Source organism: Miniopterus schreibersii, assembly GCF_964146895.1.
Source record: "Miniopterus schreibersii genome assembly, chromosome: 9".
Lineage (NCBI taxonomy): Eukaryota > Metazoa > Chordata > Mammalia > Chiroptera > Miniopteridae > Miniopterus > Miniopterus schreibersii.
The window spans coordinates 54,777,198-54,792,030 of record NC_138118.1 but is presented as its reverse complement, the minus strand read 5'-3'; the positions used below and the strand labels follow the sequence as shown (position 1 = coordinate 54,792,030).

The following is a 14,833-nucleotide window of genomic DNA, read 5'->3' as shown; positions in this document are numbered from 1 at the left end:
ATTGAAGTCAAGAAGCCACAGTAAAATACATTTATATTATTTTTAAAGGTGAAAACTACCTTGGTTAGATTTTGCTTGTCCATTTTCCTGCCAGGAAACTAAGTTGCTAATTTTTTTTTTAAGTAGGGTGGGGTTGGGGCGATCTTCTGACTGATCAATTCTCTCTAGGAAGCACTGTGATGATCATACAGTCCTACCTGATAGAATTGGTAGTCCTACCCATTCATTGGAAAGGGTGTGAGAGATGAGAATTCATTATCAGAGATGTAGAGGCAATGCTTTCACTAAATATTCTCTTTAGAGAACAGTGAATTAGAGAACATTAGCCAGAACTGGTTTGTATTAATGTTCTCTTTTGTATGTCTTGTGTTTTGATTTCATTTTTGTAAAATGAGAGGTGAAATTCTTTTTTCTTCTTTCTCTGTCAAAGAACTTTACAATTATGATCTTAATATTTACATCTCTGTGGCCTACAACTGCATCCCCAAGTTTTAATTAAAAATTAAAGATTGTTATTGATAGGGTTGAACTTTAACACCTTTTTCGAAAAGCATGAATAGACCTGGAGATTATTATGCTAAGTGAAATAAGCCAGTTGGAGAAAGACAAATACCAGATGATCTCATTTATATGTGGAATCTAATGAACAAAATAGAACCAGAGGCATGGATACATGGAACAGACTGACAGCTTTCAGAGCAAGGGGAGTTGGGGGACAGGGTGAAAGATGGTGAATTAGCCAAAGAGCATATATGCCTGATACATACACACAAACAACAGTGTGGTGATAGCCAGAAGGCTGGTTGGAGGTGGGCAGAGGGGGGGGGATGGGGACATCTGGAATAGCGTCAACAATAAAAATAAAGTTAAAAAAAGAGAAAAAAAAGAATTTGGTTCTAATAATTTTATCGTACCACAGAGTTTACGTGGCAGCTTGTGTGTTACCTCACATTAGCTAAGCAGCACTGATGGAATTAGAACTTAATGTCTTTTGACATCTAAAGCAGAGTTTTAAGAAAATGCCATTCTTTTTCACTTCAGGTAAAAGATAGTGGATTTTTCTCAGCTTAACCATAATAAAATCTGGTGTCATGGTACTGCAAGGAGCCTAAAGGGCAGAGAGTCCTGGGGGTGGGTTATAGAAGTCTGTTGGATGGAGAGTCTGCCTGGTGCCTGGAATGAGTGTAGAACGGTTGCCCAAGGTGACACAGCTGAGGAAACTTGGGATCTGTATTGGGAGGATTTGTGCCAGATAACCTGTAAAAGTTCCTTTTGTTCATTCTGATAGTTTTAAGTGTTATTACATATCATGATTTATTTATTCTGTGACCAAATCATGCCTCAGACCCCATAACGTGTGAATTATGTAAATCATAGTAGAGTACTAATATATCTTCTCAGTGTTCATGAATATTTACTCTTCTTAGGAACATTGCAATGTCTTCCACAATTAGAATTTAGGCAGTGTCATCTTCCATTATCCTTTCCAGCCTTATACCCAACGTGGCAGACAGCTGTGGGGTTTTGTTGCTGTTGTTATGTGCTCACAACCAGCCTGCAATGCTGCCTTGCATATTTTGACAAGAAAAACACCCTCTTATGATAAATAGAATCTTCCCAATTAAAGCGAACAAGGATTCCCTCCTGCCAATGGGGGGCAGCGGGGGTGGGAGCCTTAATGTGAATTAGAACATCAGCAAGAAATAGCCTGTTTCAATGTACTGTTTTGAAGTCTTCCTGCCTCTCTTTCATTTTTGTAAAATGAGAGAGAAAAATTATTTTTCTTCTCTTAGAATTTCACAAATAAGGGCTTAAAAAGACTGGCCAAGTGTTCTCCTTATCACTAGCACTGAGAGAGGGGGAAGAGCTGAGATTCAGTATGATGTTCAGTTTCTCTCAGGTGCCCTTTTCTCCTTTCTTTTATTTTCTGTAAGAAGAATTATGACAGGCAGGTGAAGTTTTAATTATGTGATAGTGATAATTGATTGGCTAAATGGTTGACGAAGGTAAAATGTATCATTTTAAAATATCCTCACCCAAGGGTATGTTTTTTATTGGTTTTTTAGAGAGGGGAAGAGAAACATCGATGTGAGAAACATCAGTTAGCTGCCTCTCGTAGGCGCCCAGACAAGGGATTGAACTAGCAACCTAGATATGTGCTCTGACTGGGAACTGAACCTGCAAACTTTCAGTGTGCAGGACTCTCCAACCAACTGAGCCACCTGGCCAGGGCTAAAATTTATTCTTTTTGAGGCCCCCAAAATGGTTTGTATGGCCACTAATGGTAGTTAATAATAATAATAATAATAATAATAATAATGAAATAAATAGTTGTAAGAGTATTCTTGTGTAGTCAATAATAATGTCTACAGCTTTAATCTTATTTTATATATGTTATTTAAATGAAAGTAAACAATTGAGAAAAGTAGAAATATTGGCTTGTCTTAACTCTGGAATTGATTTAATTAATTGTTTTATCAAAAATGTATGTAATTATTTTGTATTTAGCTATTAACTTAGATTGAAAGATAAGACAGCCTGGCTGGGCATGGCTTAGTGGTTGAGCATCGACCTAGGATCCAGGAGATCGAGGTTCGATTCCCGGTCAGGGCACATGCCCAGGTTGTGGGCTCGATCCCCAGTCAGGAGCGTGCAGGAGGCAACCTATCAATGACTCTCTCATCATTGATGTTTCTATCTCTCCCTCCTCCTTCCTTTCTCTGAAATCAATAAAGATACATTAAAAAAAAAAAGATAAGACATATTTTACAGTGAATGTAGCTTAGTAAGATATAAATTTGATCTATTTTGAGGAAGATAAATCTAGACTAGAACAGAAGATCCATGGTAGGAGGGACTGTTTCTTAGTCACTAAAATAGCCTTGGTGTCTAGTGTTTGCCTAGCATATATTAGGTACTCAAGAATTATTGTTGAATGAATTAATGTAATATATTGTGATTCCCATACACTTACCTATAATGAGACTGCATAGGGTCAGTAATTCATCAACTTCTCATTACACAAGTGAATTGAAAATCCTTTTATTACTACTTATTATTACCGTTTACTGTTTAAAAAACAAATTTCAGGAATAACTTTGAATTAAACGGGAAATGGATGTGTTATGAATAAATGTAATTGATAGCGGTCACCTTTCAAAGCATGAGGTCTGTGGGGGAAGAAAAAGCAAAACTAAGAGGCCCTTGTGGTAAAAGAGTAAAAATGGATATTTTTTATAGTTAAGCATACATGATTTAGTTTAGTAGCCATGATTTGGTACATTATACTGGGTGGTTACATGATCATAGTAATGCTTTAGATTTTCATCTCTTTTTACTTTCAGAGTAGTTTCCATGTTGTCTCATTGGCCCATCAGCAGTCCTATGAGGGAGGAAGGGGAAGTGGTGAGTGAATGAGGGCCCAGAGGGGTGTCCCAGCCGTTTGCTGGTTGGTGACATACGATTATAAATGGATTTTTTCCATATCTGATTCTTCATACCTGCATACTGCAATCTTTACCAATTCACAGTAGTAAAAATAGATGTCAGAAAAGAAGAGGCGAGAACAGAGAAAAAGAATGCTGAGTTTAGCGTATGACCTCTTGGTTGCAGTTTGGACTTCAAGAGGTCTGATGATTAGGTAAAATACCATGAAATCCCACATTGAGCCCACTGCTAAGTAGTGTGTGTTAGCTCATGCACTTTAGGTCTTTCTGTTCTCAGATCAGAACTTTGGAGTTTGCTTATCTTCAATTCAGTTATTCTAGGATTTCAAGGTTATTGAAGAAAAATAGTGTTTATTTTAGAAATGACCAATTGTTAAAATTAAATATAGTCAATTCACATTTACAACAGCTATTTACAATAACCCTCTATAGTTCCACTTTTGTTGAAAGGGTCCTATGTTGTACTCTAAATAAATCTGAATGAAAAGAGTGCAGCTCCCTAAGATTATAAAAACCCTTAAAATCCAACCGAAAACCAAAGAAAAAGAAAGCATTGTTGAAGTAGAAAGTGGATGTGGCTAAGAAAGAAGGTACCAGAAAAGGAAAAACTGGTCATTGTTGGCGACTGCCGGAGAGGTTAACAGTGCTGTTGACATAATCTCACCGAGTAGATTGTGTTTAACAAGAAAGTGTGGCTCTTTTCTTCCTTTGACCTGTGACTGTAGAGCTGAATTCCAGGATGGAAAAAACACACTGAGGAATAGCAAATGATTAGAATATAAAATGCTTTACACTCTTTAAGCTCCCTGTATTATTACAGACCCTGAACTCATTTGACTAGCTTTGACTACGTAATTATTCTGAGGAGATGTAAAATCACCAGTCTAACAGCAGAATTCTTATTATCCTAGGCCCCTGAATTATTATATTATTAAAAATTGTAGCTAACATTTTTTGTGTGCTTTATGCCAGGCCCACTGCTAAATGCTTTATGTGGACTATCTTGCTTATTCCCAAAACAACATTTTGAAATAGATATTATTACTATTTTTTATTTACAGACAAGGACATTGAGATTAGTGGAAGTTAGTAACTCGCTAAAATATTTCATGAATATGGGTTTTAGGTATGATATATTAAAAATTCCACAAGAAATATGAGGGTGGGAAATGGTTATTGCTTTATAACACACATGAACATTGTTTACCAGTTCAAGACAGGAAATGAAGAATTATGTGAAATATAATAATGAATTCATTTGGAATTGCTTGCCCTTTTTGCACTGATTACAGTAACTGCTCAAACTGAATTTTCTTGGGACATCAGTTTTAGAATCAGAGCTAAATTTGAATATCACCTTTGCCACTTGGTAACTTGGTACCTTTCTAAACAGGTTATTTAAATGTACTGTGCCTCAGTTTCCTCATTTGGTAAATGGGCATAATGTAATATCTTCCTCCTTCACAAGTCTATTATAAATACATCCATCTGCATTATTCATGGATTCCATATTCGCAAATTCACCTACTTTATAAATGTTATTTGTAACCCCCTAATCAATACACATAATACTTTCATAGTCGATTGCAGATATGTGCAGAGCATAAAAATTTGAGTCCCAGCTTAGGTTGAACAAGGTGACATTCTGCCTTTGTGTTTCATTCCTCATATTGTTAACAAGTGTCCCATTCACCATCTATTTAATGTCATGTTTTTTTGCAATTCTGTGCTTTTTATTGTGATTTCACTGTTTAAAAGAGTGCTGAGCCCAGCCGGGTATGGCTCAGAGGTTTAGCATCCACCTAGGATCCAGGAGATCGCGGTTCGATTCCCAGTCAGGGCACATGCCTGGTTGCGGGCTTCATCCCATTTGGGGGGCATGCAGGAGGCAGCTAATCAATGACAACTCTCTCATCATTGATGTTTTAACTCTCTCTCTCTCCTTCTCTCTTTCTGAAATCAATAAAGATATATTTAAAAAAAAAAAAGGAGTGCTGAAGTGCTGGCTAGTGATCCTCAGTGAATGAAGGCTGTAATGTGCTTTGTGAGAAAATGCATGTGTTAAATAAGCTTAGTTCAAGCATGAGTTGTGCTGCTCTTGGCCAGAAGTTCAAAGTTAATGAATTGACAATATATTAAATAAGATGTTTTTTTAACTGAAACACACATAAAACAAGGTTATGTATCGATCTATTAACAAAGATATTGACCATAGGTTTACAGGAGCCTAACCCTGTGTTCTCCCTAGGAGCACGGTTTAGTATTCACTCATTCAGTGTTCACAACTTTATACAACTACCACAAATAAAAAGAATTGGCTCTGTAATAAATACTCAATACATTTTCTTTCAACTTCTCAGTTTTCCTGTTGGTCTTAGATAAGGAAACACCTCTGAAAGAGTTGGGGATGTTATTAATTATTTTAACAGGGCAATGAACACTGAAATAACACAAACACAATCTTCTTTTTAGCTTCGAGAGTCCCTTTTGACAACTCATCATAAAATATTACTTCTCATTAAAAGTTTAGTTTTGGACACTGGACTAAACTGTCTTCCAAGATAACTTTATTTTATCAGAAAGTAAATATTTTCAGCTTAGCAGATGATATAGCCTCTATCATAGCTATTCAACTTTGCAGTTGTGGTATAGAATGAATATGTAAATGAATGGTTGTGATTGTGTTTCAATAAAACTTTATTTGCAGACATTGGCCCCTGGAAGGATTTGGCTTGTGAGCTGTAGTTTGCTGATCCTTGATTTGGTGTAACTTTGGTTTTTGGTTTATTATATTATTTATCAGTTTACTAGAAGACCTGCAAACCATAGAAAGTAAAAAAAAAATAAAAAAATTATAACTATGTTTCTCTGTTGGTAGTACTGGTAGTGATAATAATTGCACGTAGTGAGCATTTATTAAATGCTAGGCACTGTGCTACCTACTTTATACTATATTTTATTTTCTTAGTATAGCCCTATGAGGCAATACTATGATTATTACCTCATTTTTCACAGGTAAGAACTAAAGCCTGAAGAGGTGAAGTAACTCACTCAAGGTCACAGACTTAGGAAATGGTACAGCCTGGTCCCTTGTGGGTTTTTTTAAAATATGTTTTTTCTTGATTTTAGAGAGAGAGGGAAAGAGAGAGAGAAACAGCAATGTGAAAGAGAAATATCAATTGGCTGCCTCCAGCACACCCCCTACTGGGGACTGAGCCTGCAACCCTGGCATGTGCCCTGACTGGGACTTGAACCTGAAACAATACAACAGTGTTCAACCACTAAGGCATACCAGCCAGGGCTGGTCCCTCGTTTTCACCTTGTGGCCAGCATGCAATATTCTTTACCTAACCTTATTTTCTGATATTTTACTAATTTGGGTATGTTGACCTTAGAGTTAGAAGTCATTGTATAGTGTCTTAAGCTTTTCTGAAAGGAAACAAAAATCCACTTATTTAGTGGTTAAGTAAGTGGATGAGTGTGGGTTTTAGCTCTACTTCTTTAGTTTTTCAAAATTAGCATGTTTTTATTTTTTGGTAAGTTTCCAAATGTATTCTAAAAGAATCTACCTAAATGAGAGGCTTTGCTGCTTCGCTCTCTGCTGGGAGATTTGTTTTTCTTCATCGGATGACTTGAAGGTTTTATTTTGTTCTTGTTTCTGTAATATCCTGATTAAAGGATTAGAAAGCCCTTTGCTACAGTTGAGTCAGTAATAACACCCTGAGCACAGAGCCACGCACTCAGGGGACATAGATTTGCATTTGTTGAATGAATAATAGCAGCAGCACTGTCTTCTTTTCTGTAACTGTGTCAACTATTAGTCACATTGCCCATGACTTTTGGGTACAGTTTTAAGAATTAGCTGAGAACTTGACATCGGTAATAAGATGTAGGTTGTAGAAATGACTAAGTTGGAGTTATGTGCATTGAAAAAGACGGGTCATGGTTCCAGAGTGGAGATACTTGTTTAGCTGTTGCATGTGAAGCACTGCCCTCAGTATCCCCTTTGTCTTTAACTCTCATTCACTCGATCAACCTTTTATTTGGGCTTAGTATCTGACAGCTACAATTAGGAATCCAGAAACAATCATCTTTGTTTTCTGGATGCTCAAAGCCTCACATCAACTGATAAGTGGTGTTTATATCTAATCTGTCTATGTATCTGTGTCTGTGTCTCTCTCTCTCTCTCTACACACACACACACACACACTCACACAGCTTTCATGGGTGTATTATGAGACGAGTATTACAGGAGCACAGAGGGAGGCAAAACTGACTGCCTGATGGGGGCAGGGAGATCTCTTATAAAGAGGGTCATTTTTGAGTTAGGAATGAGAGTTTTCCAAATAAAGTAGGTGGTTTTGTCAGCATCTCTAGAGAAAGAAGACCACAGCAGCAAGAAAGAGGAAATATTTTGGTAATGATATGAATTTTGTTATGGTTGGAAAAGGGTGGGGTAAGGGATAAGCCTGGTAAACAGGTTGGGGCCAGATTGTGAAGTATAAATAGTGATAAGGGAGACTTTGGAAAGCTTTAATTAGGATGTGACATGATCAGAGTTTTATAAAAATAATTCTGGTGACAGTGTGAAGAGGAGGAAATTGATGGGGGAGTGGTGACTAATGGGATATACATTCTTCTGCCTTCCAGCTTTCTCCTGTGCTTCTGGAGAGTATCTAGAGATGAAGAACCAGGTATGCAGCAAGTGTGGAGAAGGCACCTACTCCTTGGGCAGTGGCATCAAATTTGATGAATGGGATGAACTGCCAGCAGGATTTTCCAACGTTGCAACATTCATGGACACTGTGGTTGGCCCTTCTGACACCAGGCCAGATGGCTGTAACAAGTAAGAACCCAAAGGAACCTTTGGATCTTGATTCAACAGTTAAGAAGGGTATAGTTGCTCTTTTCAAGAAAGAAGTTGAGGATAATCTTGGTACTGATTGGGATAATAGATAAACTAATTACAAAATCACATTCTTTTGGATAGTCATTAATGTAGCTAAATTTTTATGAAGTTAAAATAATTGTTGTCAGGACATAATAGATACCATATACAAAAGTGTGATAAAGCTATTAGAAAAACAAATTAATTTTCTAATAATATATTTATAACTATACTCAAGCCAATGGCATTTCTACAAACACTTCTCTAATTTGTAATGGATAATTTCAGATTGTTTTTTCTTTTCCTCTGAAAGGAAAAATGTGTCGTGTTCATTTAGATACCTGATTATCTTCTGTAAGAGAGAGTGGGTTAAATACGTGAAGTAGAAAGCTCAATTGCTTAATTTCTACCTCTTATAGGAGATCATTAGCTTTGTGGAATGTGAAATTGTTTTGAAAAAACAAAACAAAATGTTTATCTTTGGTCTGTAACCCTTTCCATTCCCTTGCATTAACTGTTTGACATTTCCTTTCACATGGTTATGTTATTAAATTTTAGGCGTCTGGCTACCTTCTGACAACAGTGGTTTTTTTAGGAAGTCAAGTGTTTTACCATGAGCTAAGGATGCCGGGACTTATCTAGCTGTGCTAAAAGAGATCTTTCTCCCTCCCTCCCTTTCTTCCCCCCATACCTTCCCTCATTTTTATATAGATCTGGATGTTTATCTAGCATTGTTTTTTCAGCCTATAAAATTTCTTGTATTATTTTTGCAGATCTGCTTACTCAAATATTCTTTCATCTTTTGTTTATATAAAATCTTTATTTACCTTTACCTGTGAGCTCTCCCCCTGGTTTTGCAAATAAAGTTGTATTGGAACACAACAGCACTCATTTATTTATGCATTGTCTACAGCTGCTTTGGAGTTACAGTGGCAGAGTTAATTAAATATCCCAAGAGAGACCAGATTGCCTGCAAGCCAAAAATATTTACTCTTGGCCCTTTATGAAAAAGTTTGCTGATACTTGCCCTAGGGCATGGCCTCTATAAGGTGTGTCAGTTCTGGAATCTGAAGTGGATGCCCAATAAGTTTATCAAGCTTTTTCTTCCCTGGCTGGTTTGGGGTTCCAATGACTCCCATTAAAGTGACCGCTCTGGTTATGTCTCAGCTTTGCAGTGGCAGCTAGGACTGCGCACTCCAGCCCCAAGCTCAGGACCTGCAGAGAAACTCCATACAAATTTCTAGAGCCCCTATTTTCTCTGATTCTCATGTCTATAAATTCTAGCTTTTTCAGCTGCCCCAACCACTTATGTCTGCTCCCCAGCTCAGTGATACCACTGTGCTGTGCTTGTGTGCCATTTCCTGGTGTCACGGTTTGGGAAGTGTCCTGAGGAATGAGGCCAAGGTCAATTTGGGCTTTATCTCATGTTTTGCCACTCTCAGGAATCTCAGTCCTGCACTGTCTGTTGTCAGTGCCTGAAAATGGCTCATATATTTTGTTTAGTTTAATGGATGGTTAAAGAGAAAGGGCAAATCCAGTACCAGTTTTGAGAGGTAGAAGTCTCAGACTTTCATACAGATTATTTTTGTTAGAAAATAAGAAAACAATTTGCCAAAATCTTACTCTTATTATCTAAATAAAAAGTTAAATCTGAAGATAAGATTGTAAGTTGTGCTATCATAGAGTTTGGATGGAATTTTTTTTGCTCCCAAATTCAACACTCCACGTTATTGGTTAATTCTAAGAATTAATTTATGGTTAGATCTATAACCCAAATTTCGTTCACCAGTGTATTTTCTTAATTTTTCGTCTTGTTTTTTAGATAACAATTCCAGACTTTTACCTCGTTATATACTATAAAACTGTGATCCATATTGTATTTACGCTCATTTTAAATGGTTTTTTTCTAGGACTATTTCTTCTCTCATATGGAGGAAACTTTCACCCCTTGCCATATGTATGTGTTAATAAATAAAATTTCAGATGTTGTTTGACAGAATAATTCCACCCAAGACTAGCAGAATTAGTGATTGTCTCTTTAGCGATCAAATTTTGGGTGAAAAATAGCAGTTTCCTAGCAAATTGATCTCACCAAGGTTTAGGAAGTCATGTACCATAAGAAATGAATCTTTTCCCGGTAATGGTGTTGGCTTTTGAGTTCCAGAAAAGCTCCTGGTCTTCCCTGCTGTGCCCTGCGGATGGAACTACTGTTGAACCTGAGTTACATAACTTGTGAAGAGAAGAGGCTTCTGAAGTCTGACATAAAATGCCTCTTGGTTTTGTTTCCACAGCTCCTCTTGGATCCCTCGTGGAAATTACATAGAGTCCAATCGTGACGACTGCACCGTATCTTTGATCTATGCCGTGCACCTTAAGAAGTCGGGTAATGTCTTCTTTGAGTACCAGTACGTCGACAACAACATCTTCTTTGAGTTCTTTGTAAGGCCTTTTATATTCTGAAATTTACTTTTTAAGGGACGTTCATGTAAAATTTACCTTAATCTCTTGTTTCCATTACACTTATGCCTCCTCAGTTTTTGTGTGTGTTAACTGAAACTTTTGATACTAAAAGACAACTTAGACTTTTTGTGGGACAAATATTTTCTCCAAGATTCATTTTAAATTGTCATTTTTGTAGCTACAGATGCTGTTTTGTTAAAAATGCCTTCACCAATTGAATTTTTCTTTAAAAAGGTTTTGTTTCTCTCTGCAATTTTAAATATTTGAATTATTTAACTGTATTCATGGGCAAAATTTCAAAAGTAGAAGTGCTGTGTGTTTCTGATTCTGTCAGTTTTGTACAATCTAAAGGACTTAATGGGTAGGATAGTCGATGCTTCTGGAAAGAGATTAAATAGCATTATAGAATAAAAAATAAAATAATAGTCTAACAGAATAGGCTGTTGCCTCTAAAATTATTTAACTATTTTATATAAACTAGCTAATCTAGCGAATATTTTTGTGGCTGTGACAAAATGTTTAAGAAAATGTTTTCCGATTAACTTCTCATACTAAAAAAGTGTGTGTTGTGCAAGTAACAGGCAAAATATCTTGTACAATGTTTCTGTGACACAGATTTCAGGAGGAAGTGTACTAGCAATTTTAAAACAAATGTATATTGCTCTTGATAGCGGAAATTTCTAAGTCAAAAGTTTGGTAGGAAGAGATATTTTTTATTAAACTATGAACCTTAGATTTGAAGTCAAGAGATTCTGGCTCTAGTCCCATCTCTGCAATTGGCTAGCTGTGTGTTTTGGGACATTTAAGATAACTTTTCAGCCCTCAGCATTCCCTTTTGTAAAGTGGATTGTGTGACAAGACCTTTTAAGGAGCCTTCCTAGCTCTAATATCCTCTGATGAGTTTGAGTTGTTAGGCAACATTCAAACAGATTTGCCTTTTAAGCTGCATTTTGTTTGCAAAACACTTCTCAGAGTGAATGGTTACCTATTTTCTGGGACAGTTTTGCAATATTACTAAAATGAAACTAAAGTTAAGAAGCAGGGTAATTATATAACTGTTTGAATAAGCATTTAGTTTTACATTGCCCGGCAAGTGCTTTGAGAGTTGTCAATAAAAGGTCCTTCAGAGGCAGGATGTTTCATTACTTCCTTTCAATCATGCCCTTTTTGTTCTGGTTATAGACTGGAAAGGGATGGCAAGTTCATGTTCCTCCTTTCATTGATATTTCAGCTTCATAGGTTGCAATTTATTGACTCAGAGGGTCAATGCCTCATGGTCATCCTGCTAAGGGTTGGTGGAAAGGCAATGTCTGAGAACTGAAAGATGCAGTTGTACATGTGGACATGACATACTTTGAAGCAATAAAGTGTTTAATTTTATTTTTTTAAAAATGCTTTTGTTGATTTTAGAGAGAGAAGAAGGGAGAAGGAGAGAGAGGAAAACAGATCAGCTGCCTCCTGCACGCCCCCCACCAGGGATTGAGCCCAAAACCCAGTCATGTACCCTGACTGGGAATAGAACCGGTGACCTCTAGGTGCATAGGATGATACTCAACCCACTGAGCCACACGGGCCAGGGCTAAAGTATTCAATTTTAGAACTGTGTAGGACTTTCATGTAGCCCCACCCCCCTTTTAAAATAGTGAAACTGAAACCTAGAAAGAATAAGCGATTGGACCAAGGTTATACTGTTGCTAGTTACCTTCAGAATGAGTAACAGAACTCAGATCTCTAGAATGTCAGTCATGATGACACGTGATGTCTGATTCTGGCTGAAAAAAGGCTGTCAGCTTATCCAAACACTGACCACCAAAGGTATATTCAGGGTCCATATCTGTTTTAGAATGGCTTAACACTTACATTAAAATCACCATTATGCTTATAAGTAGGATACTTAAATTCAGGTAAAGCCAATCTCCTCAGTAATGGAAATTCTCTGGTATTTGGATGGCGAAAGGACCTATTTTTTAGTTAGTAGGTCTTTAGTAAACTTCTGTGATGGAGAACATGTTCTGTTGTTTGCAGACTGGTCAAGAGGAGGTGTGAAGTGCCAAAATGATTTAGAAAAGAAAGAAATAGCCATTTGGGTGGAAGTAGAATAGGTGATGAGAACCTATTTTAACCCTACTCTGTTGCTGACTGTTGTGCAATACTATAAAGATGGCCTAACTTCTGGTGTTTCTGTCTTCATAGGCCTGGAAAAATAGTGTCCCAAACCCTAGGCCTTTTGGAGGAACTTTCTGGAAAGTACAAAGTGTTTGGTGCTAAATATATTAGCTGTAGTCATTTGAATTGGTGTGGCAAATGATTAACATTTACCCCAAATAAAAATTTGGGGCTTTAACTGTAGCCACTTACCTATACATTTGAATTAAGTCCTGGGGAATTGAAACCAAACCAGACTTTGTTTATTGATTGATTTAAGAGTTTACTGCCCCAAATATTGTAAAAATAAACTGTGTTTTTATACCATTGGGCCTGCATGGTGAATGCAAGCTTTCAAAACAATTTTGTAAGATTTTTGCAATGACTTTTTTTCTTTATGTGAATTTTCAGTATTAACTGCTCTCTCCTTTCCCTTCTCCACTCCCCTCATTACTTCTTAGCGAGCTAGCCTTTTAAGTTAATGACAATGGCTTACCAAGAACTACTCACGCATATGCAGTTGTCACTTAGGCTTCAGAGGTCTTGATGTGTTTACTTGAGAATTATTCATGGACATTGTTTAATGTATGTATTGAAAGAAGTTCTTGCAGCCTGTCCTGTGCTGGGTAACACGTTTAATTAAAACCATTATTCAAGAAGATATACTGGGGCTGTTGTGTTTATTCCACAGATTCAAAACGATCAGTGCCAGGAGATGGATACCACCATGGACAAGTGGGTCCGACTCACAGACAATGGAGAATGGGGCTCTCATTCTGTAAGCCTCCCTTTGTTCTTCTGTCCTACCAACAACCCCACGCTTCTCCTTCCCTTTTCCAACCTTTCTTAAAAGTTTATTTTAAAAGAGAAAAGATTTCAAAATTGTTTATTAATTTAGACAATTTCCAGTTAGAGATGAGGTTTCATGGACTCAGTTTCTTTCTAGGTATTTTTCCTGACCTTTCTCTTTATCCGTAGGCTCTTTCCTTTCTCTTCCCCATCATACTCCAACATTCCTCCTTTTCAAAGGGAACATTAACAAGAAATAAGGCTAATCAAACTAATATACAAAACCTCTGCGAATGTAAGCTTACAGATGTGCCTGTAACATGGGGGAGAATCCATGGCTCTTGGCATTGGAAGGATCCTTGAGTTCCTTTCATCCAGCTTTCTCTGCAGTCTCCCCAATAGGTGATTTTTCAAGTTTGTCTTGTTGGGCACTGTGCTGACTCTATTGTTAGGTAGCTCTGATTACCACAAAATTTAACCATATTTGGAACCTACTTCCTATCTATCTATTTGACCAATTGGTCAAAGTTTTATGCCCTTTGAAAAATGCCTTCCCATTGAGTAAAGTAACTGCCTAATTCTCCACACAGTAACTGTAAATGCCCGAAGGCAAATATCAGGTAACACAGTCAGTACATCTGCTATTATTTGAGGACTATGCCTTTTGGGTGACACATGTATTTAAAATAAAATTCTGCCTTACAGTAGCTGTGTTTCTTTAGGCACCTGGCTTAATCTCTTTGAGTTTGTTTTTTTCATGTAAGAAGTAAGACCACTATCAGGGTTAAATGAGGTGATACATGGGAAGGGCCTATGCGGTGTCCACAATGTAGATTGAGCTCTATTTCAGTTAGTGACCATCCAGGTGCTCCATCTTGGAGTGATTAATACAGTGTACCTTCCCGAGTATTTTTTGATCTCTATGCCTGGAAGTGACATTCCTACCACTTAAGATCTCTTTGCCTAAGCATTCAATCTGCTGGACTTTGAATATTTCTAACCCTTGACAAGAAATATGCTTTCTTTACTTATAAAGACTTCATACAAGACAAAAGTGCTTAATGCATAGCTTCTCTGAATCTCAGGCAAGAGAAGTGGTTGGATA

At 37.1% G+C, this 14,833-nt stretch overlaps 1 protein-coding gene across 1 annotated transcript in view; it reads left to right on the top strand.

Moving 5' to 3' along the window:
- The window catches only part of ELAPOR2 (endosome-lysosome associated apoptosis and autophagy regulator family member 2), a 161,435-nt gene that overhangs the window by 85,414 nt on the left and 61,188 nt on the right, over nucleotides 1–14,833 (top strand). Inside the window, exons 3-5 of the mRNA XM_081147922.1 lie at nucleotides 8,097–8,292; nucleotides 10,626–10,773; nucleotides 13,631–13,717. Of these exons, the coding sequence (XP_081004048.1) occupies nucleotides 8,097–8,292; nucleotides 10,626–10,773; nucleotides 13,631–13,717 (431 nt within the window). The remainder of the gene's footprint in view (nucleotides 1–8,096; nucleotides 8,293–10,625; nucleotides 10,774–13,630; nucleotides 13,718–14,833) is intronic.